Below are 23414 nucleotides of genomic sequence, written 5' to 3' on the forward strand. Positions count from 1 at the left end.
ATGCATCATTTAACTGAACAACTCCTCTTGAATCTAACAGCTGAGCGACAGCCGGCCCTCAGAGGGGGAGACGTGGACAGCACAGGACGGATGGAGAGACACGCGGTACATCCGAAGTGTTGGACAACTGCAGGTCAGCACGCACACACACACACACACACACACACACACACACACACACACACACACACACACACACACACACACACACACACACACACACGCACGCACGCACGCACACACACACACACACACACAGAGTCTTTATCCATTCAATGAGTGTTTGAGTGTGTGTGAGGAACTCCCATTTGATCTACAGACATGTGAACCCTGACAGCACCTCCTCTGTGTGCCCTGCTACCAGCCCTGCATGGTAATTACACTCCACTCAAACACACACTCAGTCGAAGGCTGACAGGGTTCCCACTCGCAGCTCTGCATGATGATTATATTCCCCGCAGTCATTTCTGTTGCAAACACTGCCTGCGCACCTCTCTGCTCTTAACCCAGACTCAGAGCTGAGAGCCAGGTGGGCTGAGTGTTTCGACATGCTGTTCACTTTGCTCAGAGGCTCGCCGTACGGAAACTAGAGAGAGGGAGGACGGCTTTACATGCAGAGCCATCATGAGCACTTCACGAGGAGGAGCTTTCATATACTGAACTTTTCTTCAAGTGTTTAGTTTGTGGTTGGTGAGCACCGACTTCCTCTGGGTTCATCACAGATTTATGGGCTCAAAACTTGAGTAGAGACAGGATAAACAAAAACAAAGAGAGAGAAATTACTTGAGGTCCAAATTAGGGATGTTAACAAGTTAATTGATTATGAAGAACTTACTCGAAGCACACATTTTTGTTTCCAATTTCTATCAGGCTGTAATAATTTGCCTTAATTTGACTAACTTCTTAATACTTTATAGAAATAGTAATATATTCAGGTTGGCCAGTAACATCCTCACTGTATTATGCTACCTCAACTTCTACTGTAAGAAGGTCAACTGAGAACACTGTGTTACAGTCAGATGAAGCAGGAAGGAGCTCGTAGTTATCAGCTCTGCTTCACACGTAGCTGAATGCTGAGAAACAACACACACACACACACACACATCATATTCATAGTGAACAATAGATAGTTTGTCTGGAGACATGTGTATCAGTTGGTACATACGTGTTAGAAATTACAGCCAATAGGAGACGGATGCGTACCGAAACTCAACATTCTGTACAGGGAGGAACACCTCGGACGATTATGCTGTACAAAAGAAGATCACACACAGGACTCAGGGCTCATTTTGCCTGAATTCCTGCAGGAGCTTTGTCAATTTGATACCAGCCCTGCACTTCTTTACATGTGACCACAATAATTGTTTTCTGAGACCTGAACGAATTCTCTGGTGTTCATTCTCAAGCTGCCAACGAAAAAACTGGGCCTCACAATTTCTATCACCCATCAGCTGACTAAAGGTGTTGCACACTGCAGAGACGCTCAGCTGGCGGCTGTGGCTGTGCGACAGATCTCCACATGTGCTTTTTTAAGGGGAGTAATTCATAGTTTTCAGCCACGTGACCATCGTGGAAGCCTGGAGGGCGAAAAAGAGTGTAGTAAAATGACGGCTTCCACTCATGTAGACGTGTAAAACCATCTCTCCCTCCCAAAAGTTCAGTGTCAAGCCTGGACACTAAAGGTGAACCTTCTCCTTAACTTACCTAAGAACACTTTATCTCCAGAGTGTCAGGATAAAAGTGTCCGGCTGTGAAAACAGAGACGTTATTACAAAGGTAGCATTAGCAGTTTTGCTAGCGGTATCGACAAGTTAGCGCTAGAGTTGTTTACATCGGTCCACACACACTGACCACGTCAGAACGACATAAATGAATTGAAATACTGAATGAAATGTTCGCTCAGAGACGTGTGGACTTTTATCCTTCTTTTGTTCCCTCATCAGGGACAGCGGAGCGTCTAATATGATGAATCCACATCTCCTCCTCTCAGGATGGTCTTTCTCAGATTGGATTCTTAAGAGGCAGAACCCAGGCTTGCCTCCTCGTCAGTTTGCCCATATAATTGAAAAACAACTATCAGGCATTTTGAAAAAGTTTTTGAACATGTAGTTTGCAGCAGAGTCCGGTCATTAGCCTGTGGCCTGTAGCAGTAGGACGCCCTTTTTGCCCTCCAGGGGGGCGGTTCCATAAGTGAGTGACATCACGTGAAAGTTATGAACGCAACTGCTGCCAGAAACGACAGGGACATGAACATTGAGAACTTTAAACAGGACATTTCCCATCTCTGGATACAAAGCAAACAGACTAGCGAGAATCGCTGGCACGCTATGTTTGCAGATCAGCAACATCGAGGCTGTGTGAGCGTGTTCTCTGCAGCCGCACTGATTATGACCCGGTTGTGCGCTCTGCTGACACCTGACCCTGTACACATAGTTATTTTACTCAATAAGAATGAATAGGCAGAAAACTGGACCCTGCGAGTCTTCTTGTGTTTTGCTTGTCTGGATTGAACTGGTGGCTACATTGCTCAACACTGCCCTCATGATTCCTGGTGGTGCTTAAACGTTTGGTGCATATCTGTAAGCTTGCAGGAATATGGAGGAAATGAAGGCAGCGTATGGCTGTCCGTGTCTGTATGCATATCAGGCATAGAGCAACCCCAAAGCCAGTAGAAAATGTGCTATAGCCAATGTTGTTTGCATTTTTAATTTGCTGATAACATATGATGTTGTATTAATTTCAATATTCTAGTGACTTTCTGACCTTTCTGTGTTTTTCTTTGCTGAGAAAACAACAACAACCAAACCTGCAGCCTTTGTCTCCACACAGCTTTGAGCTTTAGTTCTTCCTGCAGCCTGTGAGACAGATCCTGATTTAGATTGACCCGAGGGACAGGAGCTCCAGGTAACTAAACCCCCCCTCCACCTCCCAGACTCTCTAAGGTTGGCAGCGTAAGCCCGCCACTACAGGGAGGAAGAACAGCTAACCAGCAGGAAAATATCTCCGGGGAAGCTGCTCAGTCGATCAGAACGCTGCTCTGGATTTTGACTTTTCTGCCCGGACTGTGGAGCCGCTTCTTATCTGTCAGAATGAGCTGAAAGTCATCCTGTCAAAATGTATTTCACAGCCCAATCCTTCCTAACCAGATTTCCTTCCTTCACTTCTTTCCTCTGGCAGGAGGACTCAAACTGTTAATGGTTGAGTTGATGTGCTCTTAGAGGATATCTGCTGCTACTGCTTTCAAATGGAAATCATTAAGGTCAGCACGAAATAAAACAGGTCTTTTTGAGCCTTTGAGATCATATCCCCAGTCATTTTCTGCACCTTTAATAATATGTTCACACCTATCAGCTAAAATATATGCTTATGTAAATCTCTTAAGATTTATTCTAATCATATCATGACGTCCTCTCATCCATCACTCGTCACCTCTCAGAGATAAAGGGTTAAAGGGTGCTGTTTCATGCTGTTCAAGCTGGTTTCCTCACTGCTAGCTGTGACACAAATTGACCCTCAGGGATAATAAAGTTTATATTAAACCTTGAACCTTGAGGTGTAGTCAGCCATGCCCCAAGTTATGTAAAACTCGTAACCTTGATATCTTCAAAATAAAAGAATAAGAAAAAATACACAACTGAATAGAGAAAGGAGCTTCTTTGGACAAATACATTTTTTGAACCAGCCTGTAAAGATGTTTGTTTCTGCTGTAAAGATCAGCTTTTTTGAATGGGTGTGTATGTTGCTTCCTGTGCTTTTGCAGCCAGCCTCTAGTGGACACTTTGGGAACTGCAGTTTTTGGTACTTAATTTCTTAAGACGGGAGGTAGCCTCTTGTATTACACTGATTCATTAATGATAGTTTGCTCTTGTTTTGCATCTGATTGAGCAAATGAGCTGTCAGCATCTCCACTCTGTGCTGCACACATCATTTGACGCACAGGTTAGAAACATAGACTGTATAATAAATGGACGTAGTCTCCGTGACGTCACTCATCAGTTTCTGAAGCTAATGGTCAACTGGAGCCATATTGGAAATGTGAACTCAACCTAACTTCGTCCAAGCTAGTGTGAGGTAAAGAGGTGGCCCTTTAGTCTCTTCACTAACAGCTACAAGGTGCTCGCCTATCAGTCAGTCAAGTTTCTGTCAAGTCAGTCATGTCCTTATTTGGGCAAAACTCGTAGGTTTAATATCTTCAAAAATAACGAGTTTTAAAAAAAATACACCCCTGTACAGTGTGTGTCTATAGACAAATGAGCTACTCAGACCTAAACTATTTTTTGAACCAGGCTGTAAACATGTTTATTCCTGCTGTAAAGATCATCTTCTTTGAATGGGTGTGTGTGTGGTTTCCTGTGTTTCTGCAGCCAGCCTCTAGTGGACACTCAATGAACTGCAGTTTTTAGCACTTCCGCATGGGCTTCATATTTTTACACCGGAGGTTGCTGCTTGCCGGAGCTGAATTGGGAGGGGACACTTCTTCACAGTTTATTCTGAAGTTGCTCTGCTTTCTAAATGTTGTGTCGCCCTGCTTGAATTCCCTCACCACTCCGAGCAATGGTGCCGTGTTGCACTTGACATTTTGGTTTGATGACTGACAGCAAAACGGCAATGTTACCGAGTGTATAAGATTTATCCATAAAGGCCAAACGGCTGATCCACAGAGACGCTGTGACATTTCTCAAGCTGTAGATTGATCGATAAGTGGCCAGACCAACAACAACCCCCCTTCATACACACAAACGCACATATAAACAAAAACACAGGAAAGCATTGTACTCAGGTTACAGACTGGAACCAAAGAAAACAAATGTGATACACTTTCAGGCTTGGCATACGGATGTAAGACAGTTTTTGTAAGAGTGTGTATTTAACAGTCCATGTTTTCAAAGAATTGAACCCCTTCACAGAGGACATCTAATGCCTCTGTACAGTTCTTATTTTAGGAAAACACAGCAGTGTCCTTCACAGCGGCTGAGTGCGTGAAGAATGTGTGGACTCCTCTCTCATCACCACCTCTGTTATATTTCTGTAAACTACCCTCCTCTGCTCCAGCTACCTGCTAGATTTAATGGGCAGCTTCGAGGCATCAGCGTGTTCACCTGTCTGAAAGTGAAACAGTCAGTTAGTTCAGTGTGGCTGTGTTGGGAAAGTAGATGACATGGATTTGAATCATCTCGAGTTGCATTTTAAACAGAAAGTGGAAGTTTTCACACAGATGTGGTTTGGTTTTTTCAATCTATCAATCAGACTTTATTTATAAAGCACTTTTCATACAATGACATTGTAACACAAAATGCTGTAAATAAAAACAACTTCAAGTAGAATAAATAATAATAAAAAAAATACATAAATAAGAATAAAAGACCCCCCCCATCCTAATCCCTACCCCAACCCCGACTCCAAACCCACCCCACAATCATAAGGTTAAGAAGACAATATATGCAACAATAATAATAATAATAACAATGAAAATGAAATGAATTAATTAATTCATGAATGAATAAATGAAAAATAAAAAAGAAGTTAAGTTGCTGAACGAACTGAGGAAACGTTCTCATGATATCTTAATGAGGAAACACTGGAGGTAAAATAAGATGTTAAAACTATATTGTGATGCATGAGCTCAATCACTTTGTGTTGATCTGCTTAAAAAAACAGGATGCTTAGTTAGTTGAATATCACATGGTGGTATTGTAACACCGTAACTTGTTTAATCTCTTCAGAACTGTTAAACTTCAACAGCGTTAACTAGAAACTTCATTAATTATACTTAAAGCTGGGGTTGGTAATCAGATTTAGATACACTTTTTGTTATACTGGTTAAAATGATCTTTATGTCCTGATGGCAATCAATACATAATGTGTTCTTAAAAAAGAAGGAAGAAAAGCTGCTATGTACAGCCGGAGTAAACCTGGGAAAACACCAACCAGTCAGCCTTTTTTGGGTGCCAAAATTTTAAACCATTCAAATTCCATCCTGCCGTTCTGCCCGCCTCCTGCGCGTACATTTCCCCGGTGTGCACTCCTCGTCCCCGTCTCCTGCCTCTGCTTCCCCTGACTCTACTGACTGCCCCTCTCGCTCAAACTCGGGCCTCTCCCCTCCTACCAGATGAGGTGCTTTGCTCAGGACGGACTGTAGTCCGGATCAGAGTCTAAAAAGCTCTCACCACGGGGGCTCTGACAAGCAGAAGAATTAATGACATTTACTAAGGGGGGGGGGGGGCGTAGTTTTGGAGGAGCTCTGAGGGGGGAGGGGAGGGGTTAGACGGAGTCATGAGGAAATGCTACATTCAAATTCATGCTAGTTTTCCAAGACTGCCAACCCCAGCTTTAAGGGCTGTGGGGAAGAAAGAGCACAGGACAACTTCTGCAGTGCGTCGTGATGCCTTTAATGACTCTTCTTCAACATAGGACAACAGCATATCGAACTCATGTGACACCTTCACTTCAACTCAAAATCATATCACCCAGAGCAACCTTAAAGAGGCAGTGCAATATATAAAATAGAAGTATTTCGAACATCATTAAAGAACTCAATGATACAAATACTTAGATCATTTGCACACATTTGCTACAACACCTGGATAACTACAAGCTCGCTATTTTGGAGGGAGTTCTCCTGGAAACTCCAAATGAGATACTTCAAAACACCTGTTATTCAATCAAAATATAACCGCAATATCACACCATGCTGCTGGCGTAACTGTGGAGAAACTGAAGCCAACCACACTCATATATTATACTCATGCCCTGTGTTGAAACAGTACTGGTCTGAAGTCAGAGAGGAAATAAGTAAGGTTTTTAACTGTAATCTTTCCCTAGGTCCACAACACCTGCTCTTAGGAACCATCCCCCAGGCACTGTCTCTTGAATCAGATAAATACCTGTACAGGATTTTAAGAATATCAGCAATGAAACAGGTGACTAAAAACTGGATGAAACCGACCCCACCACAGATAACGAAATGGAAAGCAACTATTAATGAAATTCACAACATGGAAAGGATAACACACAGGATAAGGAATTTAAGTGACATTTTTGAGTCACGATGGAAAAGAATAACTAACATTGATATAACATGAAGAGAGATGAATGACAAATGTAAATATGGGTGTATGAGAGCCCTAGTTAAAGCTCAACACAGGAAATTAAACTCACCAAAATAAAATACATTTTAAAGATAATAAAACACTAAAATATTAAAACATTGAAGATAATAAGATGCTATACTTAAAATAAATAAATAAAATAAATTAGATAAAAGTGACTAAAATTGGAACGAGATAACAAATAAATAAATGAATAAATAAAGTAAGGTGAAATAAAACTTTTAAAAGAATAAAACTTAGTTGAAAGCGAGACTAAGTCATTTGATCGTTTGCTGGCTGTAGTTGTGACACAGTGCCAGAGACAACTCCAGCTTTGTGTGTTTATGCGTGGCTGTGTGTGGCCGGCGTTAAACTGGAAAAACTATCGGCTTCTCCAGCATGCCTGAGGCTACAGCTGTCTCCATCAAGAGCAAATAACTGAGCTGATTAGCATAAAGTGTCAAGGAGCGGTGCAGGAATTTGTCCCCACACTGTCTCCTGAAAATATATTCCCTGTGTAGAAAAACACCAACTCCAAATCTGAATGTTTGTGATTTCTTTGGTTGGTTTTGTTTCTTTGAAGACGCAGGAAGCAGATGAACCTCAATCTGAAGTCATTAAAGGAATCCTGCACATCGCGGCAGCATCTGTTAACACTGCACGCTTGGTTAGACGAGCTTCCAGCTCCGCAGGGAGACTGTTGAACAAAAGCAGGGAGAACGGCTCGTCCTGGTTTTACATGCTCAGTTAAGTTTGACCACCGTGTCGATGTCGAGCTGCGCCGTCTTGCCTGATTACTCCCAACAAGTTCCACTTCTCCTGTCATTTACCGTCAACGAGCTCCAGAGGAAAACATCACACGCTTTGATCTCAGGAGTCATTTCCATAATAGCTGCTCTCTCTGGGACGACGAGCCTCTGCAGAGAACAGTATCTCTTCCCTTTGCTCATCTTATTTGTAACCAACTTCACGAAACACAACATCAAGCATGAAATCTGTTGAAGATGGAGGAGGCGTGTTGGCAGAGTGAGGAGTAGTTTGTGTGTAACACTGCTTTGGAGGGAATCTACAGTGTTTCCTCCATGTTTCCAGCACTAATCGCTACAACCCAACAGTCCAGTAAATCACAGCAGCGTGAATTAAAGTGAGGGAATCCTTTTTGTCCGTGTAACACTAGTTAACAGGTTTAACTGTGGAGCGGAGGATAATGCTGAGGCGCTGCAGAGAGAGAGAAACAGGCAGTCATCCTGAGTTATGTAAATGTGCAGAAGCTGTTCCAGTAATGGTTTCCATTGTAGATTGTGGTGTAATTGTGCTGCTGCTGCTGGCTGCTGATAAACCTTTGGAAGAGTCTGCTCTCTGCTGGATTCTATCAGGAGGCCGTCAGACTGGAAGTGTTGGCTCAACCAGGCAGCCAGGAGGGCTTTAATTATGTTTTTTGGTAGCGCTTGTTTCTTCCTCTTTATTTCTGCTAAAGCAAAATAATGCAGAGAGACAGGAGCTGCAGAGTGAGACGGATATCAACACCTCAGTGTCATCATATGAACACGCTGCTCGCTGGACGCTCTTATCTGCAGCTGCTCACAGCACTAAGAGTTCGTGGACTCTGAGTTCAGACGGTCCCAGGGGAGAGAAAACCACCGACTGTGGAGGAGGTGCTCGACTTATTGAGCTTCACAGGACTTTAGTTTCTGTTTCCCTGCCGGCTGCTGCTCCGTCAAACACTTTCCGACAGTTTTCTGAGTCGGTTAGAGTTTCGTCTCTGAGGGAGGCTTGTGATGGAGGAGGCGGAGTAACCTGTGGCATTATAAAATCACCTGATGTACTTGTTAGTGAGTTAAGATGCCATGTTTTAATTACTCTGTGTTATTTCCTGGTTAAAGCGCCTAAATCAGGATGTAATGTATCTGAAGCTGAGGCACTAATCCCTGGAGCTTAATGACTCCCTCATTTCAAACAGCAGACTGAATTTACTTTGTTTTAGAGTAAAGTGAAACATCCAGATAAAGCCTTTGAGTGGGGTTATGATGGGTTTAGTTGCGTTGCATTTATTTCCTTCAAGTCAACATTGGTGTTAGAGTTGGAAAGTATGAAGATAGATATGTTGCAAAATGCACAAGCTTGTAGACTTGATTTGAGAACCTGCAGAATACGATTTGAGTACTTGTGGATCAAAAATCTGAACTTGTATGTTTCATTTTTCACTTGAAAAAAAATTCAGACACATGTGAACTGAATTTGAAGTCACAGAAAAAAAAATTACAAGGTAGCTTGTGGAAAAAATGTGAACTTACCTTCATAGTAAGTGGCTACACAGGACATGGGTGAGATGTGATATGATGTTTTTTGTGCAGAGGAGGAGAAGCAAGCAGTGTTGCCAACTTAGCAACTTTGTTGTTGCTATATTTAGCAACTTTTCAGACCCCTCTGGTGACTCTTTTTCACAAAAGCGACTAGTGACAAATCTAGCAAATTTTCTGGTGTTATTGGAAACTTTTTGGGGATTCTGATGTTCTCACCTGGGACTTCCACCAGATCAGTGTCTGGTCCATCTCAGATCCATCAAGCCACCTGATCTGATAGGTTTCCATTCTAGTCAATGTGTTAACTTCCACTGGATCTGCTCCGTTGCATTCCGGCTGCGTTTCTGATCCGGCAGGTCGGAGCCCTCCGGACCGGACCAGACCGCAGCAGATCGGAGACGGATCAGAAACTGATCTGCTGTGGGCCCCTCCCCGTCCCAAAGCACTCACAGGAGGCCAAGTCCTAGTTGCGCAGCAGTCTGTCCAGGCTGGGAGTCAGAGCAGGAGATGTTCACCCCTCTGTGTCCAGACCGCAAATGAATCACATGAATACCGCTGGCGTTAATGTAAAAATTCAAAAACCTAAGAAAGTCTGCCAGAGTGTCTTTTTTGGGTCACTTTTGCCGGTCCCAAGCCCGGACCCAGATAAAGGAGGAGGGTTGGAATCCTGGCATTAAAGAAAATCAAGAATCAACTGAAGAAAGTTGATTTGTAGTTTTAAACATTAAGAGTGTTTTTTACTCAGTTCTTGTCTCTCCCACAACGTTACTCGTCTCTCCTACAGCATCCATTACAATTTCAAGCACATGGTCAATTCTGCAAATTAAGCAATGACGTCAACTAGCGACTTCTAGGACAGCTTTTAGGACAGCCAGTAGCTGCTTTCTTTACTGAGGATTTGGCAACGCTGGAAGTAAGCTGTAAACCCAAAAGAACCAGAAGTCATTGAGTTTGGGAGATCTTTTCCAGGGCCTGGTGTTACAAAAGTTTAGTTTTACTGTCCATTGGATAGATATACTGGCTCTTAAGGATCACCAAATCACCGGATACACAGTGGGCACTCAAACCCACACAAAATGAAAGTTCCCTACAGTTAAGCCCTCTCAAACATGCTCTGAACTCCTGAAAATGTCCTGACATCTCCTCACACACCTTCTTCACCACAGCCCTGCATGGGCCAAAAACTCCAGCCGGAGATGTCGCTGAGTTCTCTGTTACATGCACTCTCTTCGACACGGATAGTCTGAGATACAGACACACTTTTCACACACAGAAGCCCTTCAAATATTGCAAAAGCTGTGATATCAGGTGATTTAAGCCACAGTCACAGAGAAAGCCAGCTGAGTCTAAAACATCAGGTGATAAAGTCTAGGATTAGAAGTCACAGCTGCTGTGGATGCACCTGTCAGTCATTTCTTATTAACCTGATAGAGAAAATCATCTGCAGCTAATGAGTCATCTATGCTATGAATGATTAAATAACAAAACACTTTACACATGAAGAGAGACGCTCCAGACAAACATGTTATGGCTCTGGATGTCTGGCTCTCAGAGGACTCTTTATCCTCTGCAGCTGAACGCCGATAGAAAACAAAACATCCTCCTAAGCTTCCTTTCAAATTCTCCCAACACAACAAGTCCAAGGTCATTTCTTCACAACATCAACAGGAGGTGTTTGTGTCCAATGGGAGTTGAACTTATTCATACTTGACTTGGACTCGTCGGTGGCGGGGGGTGGGGGGGGGGGTGGACGCCCTGGGCTGAACTCAAGTCTCTGCGTCCAAACAAACAAGATGAATGTTGAGCTCTGATAAAAAAGAAGCGGCTAAAACCCTGACAAGATTTAAATGCAGAGGCTTAGCATTCACAGAGCTGAGTTTTGTTGTATCTGTGGCCCAAAACAGAAATATTCTGAGCAGAGCATCGCCGCCATCAATATTCAACGGATGTGTGTGAGTTTAGTTGTAGTGGAAAGCTGCAGCAGAATGAAACGCAGCCTGTAGCTCTGGAGAACAGACGGAGGATGGTAACACATCCCAGACCTGCTGTCTGCCTGAAGGGAGCCAGAGGCGTGTTGCTGTTTGCTTCAGGGACAATCATTAGCTTGTTTTAGCAAAGTGGTTGTACCATGTTATTTACTGTCATTGTATTATTTTATTATTGAATGAGATAGATTAAAAGGAGTTCATTTTTACATTTTATTTCTCAGCCTCTCACATGTGATTGGGCTCATTTGTTATCTAAAAGTCAACGTCCTGATGAATGATGTACCGAAGATGATACTACTATCCATCTCACCACTATCATCTCTCTCTCTCTATTCATCTCCCTCTATCTGGTCTGGTAGAGGTCTGGTCCTGCTGGAGGTTACTGCCTGTTAAAGGAAGTTTGTCCTTGCCACTGTAACTTGCTAAATGCTGCAAAGTGCTCTGCTCATGGTGGATTAAGATGAGATCAGACTGAGTCCTGTCTGTAAGCAGAGGTGGATAGTAACGAGTTACATGTTACTTGAGTAGTTTTTTCAAAAAATGTTACTTCTGAGAGTATTTGTTTTGCAGAGTACTTTTTACTCCTACTCAAGTACATTTGTGTTAAAAAATATCTACTTTTACCTCGTTACATTGGGCTGTCCAGTCGCTACTTTTACTGTTCCTTTTTTTCTTCATTTTATATGTTTTATACTCAGCCATCTCTCATGCAGCTCCTTCTGATCCAGAGCTATAAATAGCCTCAACACTGAATGAACAGAGAAGTAGCTTCGCCCCCTCCTCCACCTACAGCTGGGGAGAGAGGCTGCGTAATACCTGCGTCCCCTTTGGAGGAACATGTTTACCCTGTACCCAACATCAAGACTCTCTCATAACTTCTAAATGACGAGGAGAAACAGTCACATTATGAGCTGCTTACTTTGTCTATACGGTGGAAATCTTGAGCTTATAGAACAATTCAATCTTAAAAACATGTCATGGTGAGTTATCAGTTAGGTAAGCTAATGATCATACCAGTTAATATTAAATCTTAAAAGCATGTCATGGTGAGTTATCAGTTAGGTAAGCTAAGGATCATACTGGTTAATATTAAATCTTAAAAACATGTCATGGTGAGTTATCAGTTAGGTAAGCTAATGATCATACTGGTTAATATTAAATCTTAAAAACATGTTATAGTTAGTTATCAGTTAGGTAAGCGAAGGATCATACTAGTTAATATTAAATCTTAAAAACATGTTATAGTGAGTTATCAGTTAGGTAAGCTAATGATCATACTGGTTAATATTAAATCTTAAAAACATGTCATGGTGAGTTATCAGTTAAGTAAGCTAATGATCATACTGGTTAATATTAAATCTTAAAAACATGTCATGGTGAGTTATCAGTTAGGTAAGCTAAGGATCATACTGGTTAATATTAAATCTTAAAAACATGTCATGGTGAGTTATCAGTTAGGTAAGCTAAGGATCATACTGGTTAATATTAAATCTTAAAAACATGTCATTGTGAGTTATCAGTTAGGTAAGCTAAGGATCATACTGGTTAATATTAAATATTAAAAACATGTTATAGTGAGTTATCAGTTAAGTAAGCTAAGGATCATACTGGTTAATATTAAATCTTAAAAGCATGTCATGGTGAGTTATCAGTTAGGTAAGCTAAGGATCATACTGGTTAAATATTAAATCTTAAAAGCATGTTAGAAATGTTGGACAGTAATCTAAAGTAACTTATAAGAGCAGTAAGGTAGCATGCTAGTAAAAACAGCTGCTTCTGAAGCTCAACAGTCACCTCAGAGAGATTCTTCAGGACTGAGTTCACGGCCTTTTTAAACACTTCCAAGTTGTTTTAGTATTTTCAAGTTATGTTTTTAAGTAAGATGTACTGAAAATAAGTTAAAGGTTAAAAAAGAAAGTTTGGAAGGCATAGATATATATTTTATTGTAATGTTGGAGTATTAATGTTCTGGAGTTCTGATGACATCTCAGACACAGTTTGAAGATCTAGCCTGTTTTAAAAATGAAAGCGGGTACATTAGTTTGAGCAAAGTGCAGCTTCTCTTTCTTTAATGTTTGAAAGTAAACCATGCCTAACAGCATTCATTTAGGCATTTTCCTATTTATGTCACTTTATTAAAGGCAGTGAGCACTTCACATTGTTATTAGCATTTCCAATACAGTACAATTTTATATATGATACTACTCACAAGTTATTCACTACTTCAGTAGTTTTTTTTTAGGTACTTATTTACTCTTACTCAAGTACTTATTTCTATGAGTACTCTTACTTCTACTTGAGTAACATCATTAGAAAGTAGCAGTACTTTTACTTGAGTACTGTTTCGGTTTACTCTACCCACCTCTATCTGTAAGAGGGGACTGGATCTTAACCTGTCTTGATGTTGGGTTTCTGTTCATAATTTGACATAGAGTACGGTCTAGACCTGCTCTGTTCGTAAGGCATCTTGAGATAACGTTTGTTGTGAGTTGGCGCTATATAAATAAAGATTGATTGATTGATTGATTGATTGATTGATTGATTGATTAACACGTCTTTTGTGTACTGAGTAGCAAAACCATGTAGAGCTTTTTACAAAAGAGACTTCAGAAAATCAATCCGTGCTCGGACCAGGAGCCTGTGGAGGGATCTAACTTTTGATGAGAACTCATGCAGCCGATAGTTGTATTTTGGGAGCTCCGATAAGTAGGCCATTGCAACAGTTCAGTCTACTTGATATAAATGGGTTAGTTACTTTTTCTGCGTCTGATTGTGTCCGAGTTTTCAGATATTTTTCAGACGAGAAAAGGATGATCATGTGACCGGTAAAGCTTTTGAATTTCATCATAAGACACCCCAATATCACATCTTGTGTTTTAAAATCTGGCACTGGATATTTCGTTACCAATGCATTTAGCAACAATCCAAAAACTAACAACGGACTTCCACCAGATACGTGTCCGGCCCATTTCCGATCTGCTGCAGTCCGGCTCCGTGCTCTCTCATCAGTCAACACCCACCGGTTGCGTTTTCAGAACTCAGTACAGAGCAGAACTGCTGGACAGCTGGAGTCCAGCGGCTTCTACTACTCGTCTCATCACTATCCCCTCTCTCTCTCATTCTCCTCTATCCCTCTTTCAAGACCCAACTCAGTCGAGGCATGATGGCTGTCTAACATGAGTCTGGTTCTGCTTGAGGTTTCTGCCTGTTAAAGAAAGTTTTTCCTTGCCACTGTAACTAGCTAAATACTTTGCAAATGCTCATGATTGATTTAGGTGGGGTAAGACTGAGTCTTACCCTGTCTTGAAGATGGGTCTCTGTTCATAATTTGACATAGTGTTCTAGACCTCCTATGTTTGTAAAAGCATCTTGAGATAACATTTGTTGTGATTCGGCGCTATACAAATAAAGATTGATTGATTGATTGATGCTGTGACCGAGGTTTTCCCGCTGTAATTACTGAATCAAGGATTCTCCTCCTCCTCTCCTCATCCATGTTGTCTTTCTGGTTGATTCCAGGCCTGGCTCCACTCATCATGACGGTTTGTTGTTGTAGTTAAGTGAAATACGATCTGATGATAACACAGAGTGTGTTATTCTGAAAATTAATTATTGATGCGTCGTGCTCTGGCATCCATCAAAAATAGAAGCACTGCATATCCGATCCTGAGGGCTCTGACCTGCCGGATCAGAGACGCAGCCGGAACGCAACGGAGCGGATCCAGTGGAAGTTAACACATTGACTAGAATAGAAACCTATCAGAGCCGGTGACGGATCATGGATCAGGAGCTGCAGGTTATCAGATGTGAAGGGGCAGAGAGTGACGAGAGATTGTGTGGTGCATGGTCTCAACAAATCAAACTGAAATCATCTTATTCGACCCGTCTGCCGTCAACATAACGACCGCTTCAGTAATTCCTCTCATTAGAAAGGAACATCTCTCTTTTATTTTATAATCCATAAATGAAGCAATCAAGTTTACGGACACGATCACGCCCTGCAGTCGTGAGCCTTCTGCTGCTGGAGACTTTTGTTGTTTTAAAAAGAGGGTCTGGAGTCTTCTTTGTGCCAAACATCACAGAATCAGCTAAAGGACGAGGTCAGCTCCAAACAGATGCTCTCACACTCTGCCAGACTCCAAATGGGAGGAAACATTGGGAGCACGGTCTCCAGCTGGAGGATTAGCATGATTACGGCTCCGGAAAGTTGAGCTGCTGATGGACAATCCAGAGTGTTTCCATCTCTCTCTGTGGAGTTTGTTTTTCCCTCAGCTATTGTAGTAGTTGTTGCTTTATTCTCAGATGTCTTACATTTTTAATGCTTCTCTACAATTTTGCTTCAGTCTGAATATAACGCTGTGTTTTAAAGTGTGCACATTTGTTCCTTGCGCCCCAGAGTGTGACTTTTATTTGGTCTGGGGCAGTCTTCATCCTTTTCATGCTCTGTAGCTGCGAGAATGTATGAGCTGACACATCTCTTCAGCCTCTACAAGCCAAGGGAGAGAAGGAACAATCCGTTTCCGCGGTTACATTCAGCAGATTCATGGCAGCAGGAAAGATTTACAGAAAGAGAGAAAGAAAAAAGCTTTGTTGAAATAACAGCTTTGGTGGAACGTGAGGAATGCTGTTTGCCTCGAGGCGAGATGTGTGTGACAACATTTAGGTGTCAAGTCAAGACTCGGAGTCCAAGTCCAGTCTTTGATGTTTTGAAAAGTGACCCAAGCAACACGGGCCGGTCTGCCACATTTAGGACTTTGTGTCTATCTGTTTTGGTGCTTGACTTTCTGTCCCACTCCATCTGCTCTGTTGAGATTGATGCGTCGTGCTTCGGCATCCGATCCGGAGAGCTCCGACCTGCCAAATCAGAGATGGAAGAGCCGGAACACAACGGAGCGGATCCAGTGGAAGTTAACACATTGATTAAAGTAGAAACTAGGGATGCTCCGATCGATCAGCCACCGATCATTATCGGCCGATTTCTGTGAAGAAGTATGTAATCGGCGTATGCCAATCAATGCCTTTCATTGCCGATCACAAAAAACCCTCACCTGTAGCTCATACTTGGCAGTCTGCAGCCTGAAGAGGACCTGTGTGTAGTATGCCCCCTCCCCCTTTCCTTCACACTGCGCAGGCAAACCACAACAAACATGTCTGCCGTGTGGAACTTTTATACAGTCTGTGAGAGTGATGTAAAGTTTGCATCCTGCAACACATGCAACGAAAAAATACCTCGCAGGGGAAGCACGTTAAAAAAGCTTCAACACAACCAATTTAATAAGACATTTAAAGAGCAAACACTTGGTGGAGTATGGTGAGTTTTTGAGGCTCACGGCAGTGAATGAAAAGAAGACAGCCGGAGCAGCATCAGTCAGACGGCAGCTAACACAGCCCACGGTGGCAACACTCGCCTGTATGAGTGTGACAGTCAGAAGGCTAAGCAAATAACCCGAGAAATAATTGAATCGGGTTAGATGAGCCTTTCTCAGTGGTGGAAGACACCGGGTTCCGCCGACTGCTCTCTCACTTGGAGCCCCGCTACGTGCCACCGGGACGTAAATAATTCACAGACGTAGCGCTGCCAGACAGTGTACTCTCACATCCAACGTCTCCTTAAAGAAGGAATCCCATTCTCTGTAAGTTTCACGAGTTTCAAACCTGGCATATTCAGAAAGACAAACTTGTGAGACATATTGTCTTTTATTTATTTGACTTTCTGCACTATTTAGCCTGTTGAGAGCCTTAATGTTTCCAATCTGTTAAAGATTGGGTTACTGATAGCAGGTACATTTAAGTGTCTCTCAGTTGTCTTTTTGACTGAATAGTTGCTGCATTGTGCCTGCAAGGTTTTTGTATTTTTTCTCTTGAAGAAGTTAGTAAAAAGACGTTTTTTTTCTAAATTAAGGTGATTTTATGGTTCCTTTTTTCCCAGATGATGTAGCACTCACCATAACTAAATTGAAAAATGTACAGAAAATCCATGTGATCGGTATCGGTGATCGGCAGTGATCAGCACTCATGGCTGATCGGTATAGGAATCGGCAGCATAAAACCTGATCGGAGCATCTCTAATAGAAACCTATCAGATCTGGTGCTGTGATGGATCGGAGATGGACTGGACATGGATCTGGTAGAATTTGTCTGTTAGAGTGAGACTACATCTGTTGTAGGATAAACAGGACTGCATGACTCAGCACCTGATTGAGTTTTTTTTTCATTGTCACTGTCAGAGTCTGGAACACTTTCTGTGTCCATTCAGTCTTTTTGTCTTCATCCTCTCCTTCTCTTTCTTTCATATTTCTTCCCTCTATCTTTAGCGCCATGGTCCACCATGATGCGGTCTAATACTGCTGATCCTGCACCAAACCATCTGAATATCTCTCCCTTTGTTCAAAGATTTGACACCTTCATGTTGCGTACTTGTTTGTGTGTGACCCTTGGAGCTTTGTTGTTGAGGTAAAACAGCCCCTAATTGGTCTCCCAAGGCTAAGTGGTCCCAGGGGAGGAGCCAGACTAGAGGACAGCCCTGGATAAATTGCCAGTTTATTGCGGCAAAAAAGAATTACATGTAGCTGCAGCCCTGGGAGCTGAAAGTGCTGACCCCTGGCATCACAAAGTGGGTCAGGAGGAGTGTTACTTACTTACCCCATCACAAGAAATACATCATCCCAGGGTTAAAGATTGAGGCAGGGACATTCGGATGAAAGTATCCAACGTTTTTTTTTTTAAAGGCCCTCCATCCCCGCTGAAGACTTGAGAAAGAAGAAAAGTTAAAGGAGGTTTGGGGAGACATCGAGAGTTAAAAAAGGAAATGAGATCAGAAGACAAAAGAGCAGCTGCTAAAGGGGAAAAGTGCACGGCAGGAGTGGAGGAGCAGAGAGAAGAAGAAGTATGTTGACTTCAGCCCTCTCATTATAAAGGTCATTAGTGTGTCCTCTCCTCTGGCTGCTGATTAATAACATCATTTGGATTAAAAGGCCGCTTAACTCAAGACCTCTGTATTAAAGTTTAGAGAAAACAAGGTCATCAGAGAGAGAGGGAGAGAGTTATGAGGCTGTTTTTCACCGACTTTCTGCTCCTTCATCTTTAAAATGTTAGCTCTTTAATAGTCTGCACATTTTAAAACACGGATGGGTTTAATCAGTCGGCACTTTTCTAACATTTAAAGCTTAAAACGATGGATGATAAAGAGCAGGCGGCCGCTCGTGACTGCTGGAGAGATATCAGTGTTTTTACCAGGAGGCTTTGTGTTTCTGAATCCGTCCTAACACCTCAAGGAAAGTTGAAACAAAGCAGGCACGGATATCCGCTCGGACTCAAGGACTCAGTTTGACCTCACAGAGCAAGTTTTCTAGATGTGACTCAGAAATTCATGTGCTTGTAAAAACTAACCATGCCATAAGATAAAATGAGGAAATTCAGCCATTAAACATAAAACCGAATCCATGCTCTGATTCATTTTAACATCATTATGTGAAGCAGAAACATTCCCCTGGATGTGATTTAACAGCGTTACTTACTAAGAGATTCTGATCATATTGCACATTCAGCTGGATGCTGAGTCAGTGACACTAATCCTGAAACCATGGTGATCGCAAAGTCATGGTGGAGTTATCTAAGCTGCACAGATAATTGTGAAGCCTCCATGTTTGAGAAAGTGTTTTTTTAACAGCAGCATCCATATTTAGAGCGTGGACTAGTGCCTACTGTTATCTACAGAGCAGGTCTAGACCATACAATATGTTCTATTATCAACAAAGACCCAACATCAAGAGAGGATAAGATCCAGTCCCATCTTACAGACAGGACTCAGTCTGATCTCATATTAATCCACCATGAGCAGAGCACTTTGCAGCATTTAGCAAGTTACAGTGGCAAGGACAAACTTCCTTTAACAGGCAGAAACCTCCAGCAGGACCAGACCTCTACCAGACCAGATAGAGGGAGATGAATAGTAGAAGCTGGAGTCTGGCACGTCCACAGCAGCAGGCCGTCTACAGCAGAGATCCAGAGGAATCTACGAGACAAGGGAGCTCAGGGACTCCAGAAAGGTCTATGGTTAGTAACTTTGAAGGGACAGGGAGAGTTAAAGTAAGAGACAGGCAGACAGAGGAGAGTTGGCAGTGTAAGCCTACTAAGCCTAAAGTAGATGATTCCAAAGGAGGAACCTATGAGACAGGTGAGACAGGGTGTTTAAGTTATATTTTGGGGGCATATTTCCCTTTATTGGATTGGACAAGCAAAGAGAGACATGAATTGCAGAGAGTAGGAAAGACTTGCAGCAATAGGTTGAGGCCGGGAGTCGAACCTATGACCGCTGGAACAATGGCTATAGCCTCTGCACATGGGGTGCACCTAGACCACTAGGCCAGTGGCGCCCCAAGAGTATACACTTCTTCAGGGATGTAAGGATACTCTCAAACCACGATTCGATTCGAATCCCGATTTTTGGTTCATGATACAATTCATTCATGATTCTCTAACAATTTTACAGAAAACTGGATTGAACTCAAAATTGAAATAACTATTATTTTATTTCAATTCTCAGATATGGACAGTTGTAATATATATTTGTTCTCTTATATTTCTTTGTAAACAAAGTAATCCTTTTTCATTTTTAAGGTGTTGTAACTAATAAAACTAAACTAAACTAATAAAACCAATGCACACTTTTTTTTGGCAACTTGCAAAAAAACTAAAATCACCGTGCAAAAATACCTTGTTGGAAAATTTCAGAACAATTCTAGAGAAATGGAAAGTGAACAATTCTCAAATTAAAGTATTCAATATTAAAACAAATAAGTTAAATCTCTTTAAATTAGGGATGTCAATTTCAAATATTTTCTGTGATCAATCTTTGTAAATGTTAACGATCAATTATCAATTAATCATTAAAAAATACGTGAACTTTTTCCATGTCAAAAATAATGCCAAATGCGTTTTTTTTCTCCCCTTAATCAAATTGCGCTTCACAACACAGTGTGTATTACTGACATATTAAACAGCTACGGATCATATTGAGGAGTTCAAAATGTTAAACATGCTGAATATCAACATGAGGAGCAGGCTTATAAATAATCTCTATGGACGCATGGTCATAGAGTGAAGACTGAGACTACAACATGTGGATTAACTGCAACAGAACAACTGAACAGGATCAGATTTCAGACTCAAAGTGTTCAGTTTTCTGTCTACTAGTTCTTATTGAGAGAAATAGGCAACCGGGTCAGAATCAGTCCGGCGGCGGCGGAGGAAAAAAGCGCTCGTGGAGACCTGTCACTCAGCTGCAGCCCCCTGCTGAGCATCTCTGCTGTGAACAACACCTTCAGTCAGCTGATTCTGAAACATGCTTTAAACTTGAAACACCTCCACTCAGCGAGTGACCAGAGAGCAAGAGACTTCATGATGTTGAACAAGCGCAGTATAATGCAGATAGCGCCTTCTACTGTTTAAAGGATATGTCTTGCGATATATCCTTACATCCCTACTCACTACTGAACTTACTTTCTTTTGTTGTCATTTACTCTCATAACATTAGGAATATAAAGGAAGTACCTTTTGCGTACTTTCAAAATAAAAGCATTCTGACAGTAAGACAGTAAAACAGGCAAAGAAAATGTCACAAATAACAGACTTTAGGAGGCAGACTTTTTTTTATACATTTGTGTGAATTATATTTTTGAAGTTAGTCGTAGGGTTGATTTGTTGCTCAAAGATTAAGACAATGAGGCAGTAAGTCTAGTTTGTTTCAGTCCTTTTACACTGTCACTGCGGCTGTGTGCTCATGAAACAGTCAGTGATGAAGAGAAATCTAAATTCATGAAGACTCAGCCCGTTTCTCACCTCGCTTCAGTCTGATTATTTATCCAATCACACCTCTTCCTCCTGTCCTTGTGTCGAGCTCTCGTTCAGCGGTGCACCTGGCTCAGTTTAACTTTTAATTCCTCCCTTTGGCAGTGTTCATTATGTGTGTAATTGTCCTGTTTCTTTAGTGGCTGACTTTGCCTGCTGCTCAGAGTGCGGAACAAAGCTGCAACTGACGTGTTAATGCCAAAGCAGAGAAGAGCTGCAGAGTTCAGGAAACTCATTGTCAAACTGCTGTTATCTACTTAACTCATGTCATCAGACTAAAACAAAGATCTGTTTCCGATCAGCCGGCAGGTGTTTTGTGATGCCATCTCATTCTGTTGTACCTATTCTCTCCTCATGGTACTTTATCCATCTCTCCATCTGTCACTCCGAGCTGCATGCCTCAAAACGGCATTCAACAATCAGCAGAGACAGAACCTGAAGATTTCTCTTCAGACTTTCTTATGTGTGGGCGAAAAGACTGATGCTGAAAACATAGCATTTTATCTGAGACAGTGCAGAAGTCTTTGTTCCTCTCCTTCAGTGATTAATTTGTTTGCTGCCATGGATCCAGCTCTAATCACAGACTCTGGAGGGCTAAGTGGTTTGGTTATGCGTGCCCCTATTGTCCCAGTTTTAGGATAAACTGTTTGTGAACTCGTTGATTACTGTATGCAGATAAATTTACACTTTTTTTGTTTGATTGTGGGAAAACATATTTCATTGATTAGCACAGATCTGGTGTACCTTCTAATGTCCTGGTTTACAGAAGTACCTCATACTTACTGCTGCTATCTTGTTAGCTCAGGAAGTGTGTGTACAGATAGCTAAAAGCACATGCGGAAGTGCTAAAAAATGCAGTTCATTGATAGTCCACTAGAGGCTGGCCTCAGAAACACCAGAAACCACATACACACCCATTCAAAGAAAGCAATCTTTACAGCAGAAATAAACATGTTTACAGCCTGGTACAATGAAATTGTTTAGGTCTTAATAGCTCATTTCTCTATCAGCACACACTGTACGGGGGTGAATTTTTTTTAAACTCTGTATTTTTTAAGATATTAAACTTACGGATTTTGCCCAAATGAGGACATGGCTGACTTGATTGACAGGAGGGCACCCTGTAGTTGTTAGCGAAAAGGCTAAAGTCCCGCCTCTTTACCTCACACTAGCTTGGACAAAGTTAGGTTGAGTTCAGCATTTCCAATATGGCTCCCACCGACGATAGGCTTCAGGAACAGATGGGTGACGTCACAGATACAACGTACATTTATTATATAGTGTATGGTTTGGACAAGGACCATCAGAGTCCAGCTGGATGACAGTGTACACATTAGTGTGATGAGTTATAGCAAATTCATCCAGGACTCTGTCTCTGAGGGGTGATTACGGAGGTGTTGGCCCCGGTTAAAGGAGCCAAACCTGGCAAGAGATCCACCATGGTACTTGAAAATTTACCACCACCACATCCATTCTCTGTATCAAAATGTTAACCTAAAAGTCGTCAGAAATAAATAAAGATGGATTTAAACTTAAATTTGATCCGACAGGTCAAATTCAGGGATGAGTTTCTGACCAAAGTTTCAGCAGAAACAATCTTTGGATCAAATCTGTTCCACTGAAATCACAAGGTTACTCTCTCTTTGAAGTTTGACTCAAGGTTCACTTCATTAACAACCCACCTCTGTCCAGGTAAAGGAACCACAGCTGCTTTCTAATGAAACGTCTTCTGCAAAGTATGCAGAGGCGTGAGCTCGCCTCCGCTTTTACAGTATCACTACCAGCATGCTGTTGGCGCCCTGCTGCGCTCATCTGAGGCAGAGATCAAGGCAGAAAGAGAGAGAGATGGAGAGACACTGGTTCAAACGCAGGAGAGATAGAGAGGCGGTATGTTGCAGCAGGTGGAGGGGAACCCTGCGCGTTGTATTAACAGACGGTTCAGCTCCGCTTTCACTCCTCATCTGGGATCTTCTGCTTTCCCAGAGCACTGTTTAACGCCTCAACAGTTTATCAAATCATTAATTAATCCTGCATCAAATCAGCTCCCACAGAGACCTCTGCATGTGGGTGTGTGTGTGTGTGTGTGTGTGTGTGTGATACGCAGGCAGCTACCCTCCTGCATTTCAGATGCAAATATGAAGAGGATAAATCATCATGTTCTTCAGTGGTGTTATCTGGCCACAGGG

The 23414-nt window shown here is 42.0% G+C and overlaps 1 protein-coding gene across 2 annotated transcripts in view; it reads left to right on the forward strand.

The window, feature by feature from the left end:
* LOC117826771 (contactin-associated protein-like 4) overlaps positions 1 to 23414 on the forward strand; it is a 275455-nt gene that overhangs the window by 26367 nt on the left and 225674 nt on the right. For both annotated transcript variants that reach the window (XM_034703096.1, XM_034703099.1), the window contains one exon: positions 41 to 133. In XM_034703096.1, the coding sequence (XP_034558987.1) occupies positions 41 to 133 (93 nt within the window). The remainder of the gene's footprint in view (positions 1 to 40; positions 134 to 23414) is intronic.

The sequence above is a fragment of the Notolabrus celidotus genome, chromosome 15 (assembly GCF_009762535.1).
Source record: "Notolabrus celidotus isolate fNotCel1 chromosome 15, fNotCel1.pri, whole genome shotgun sequence".
Classification (NCBI taxonomy): Eukaryota; Metazoa; Chordata; class Actinopteri; order Labriformes; family Labridae; genus Notolabrus; species Notolabrus celidotus.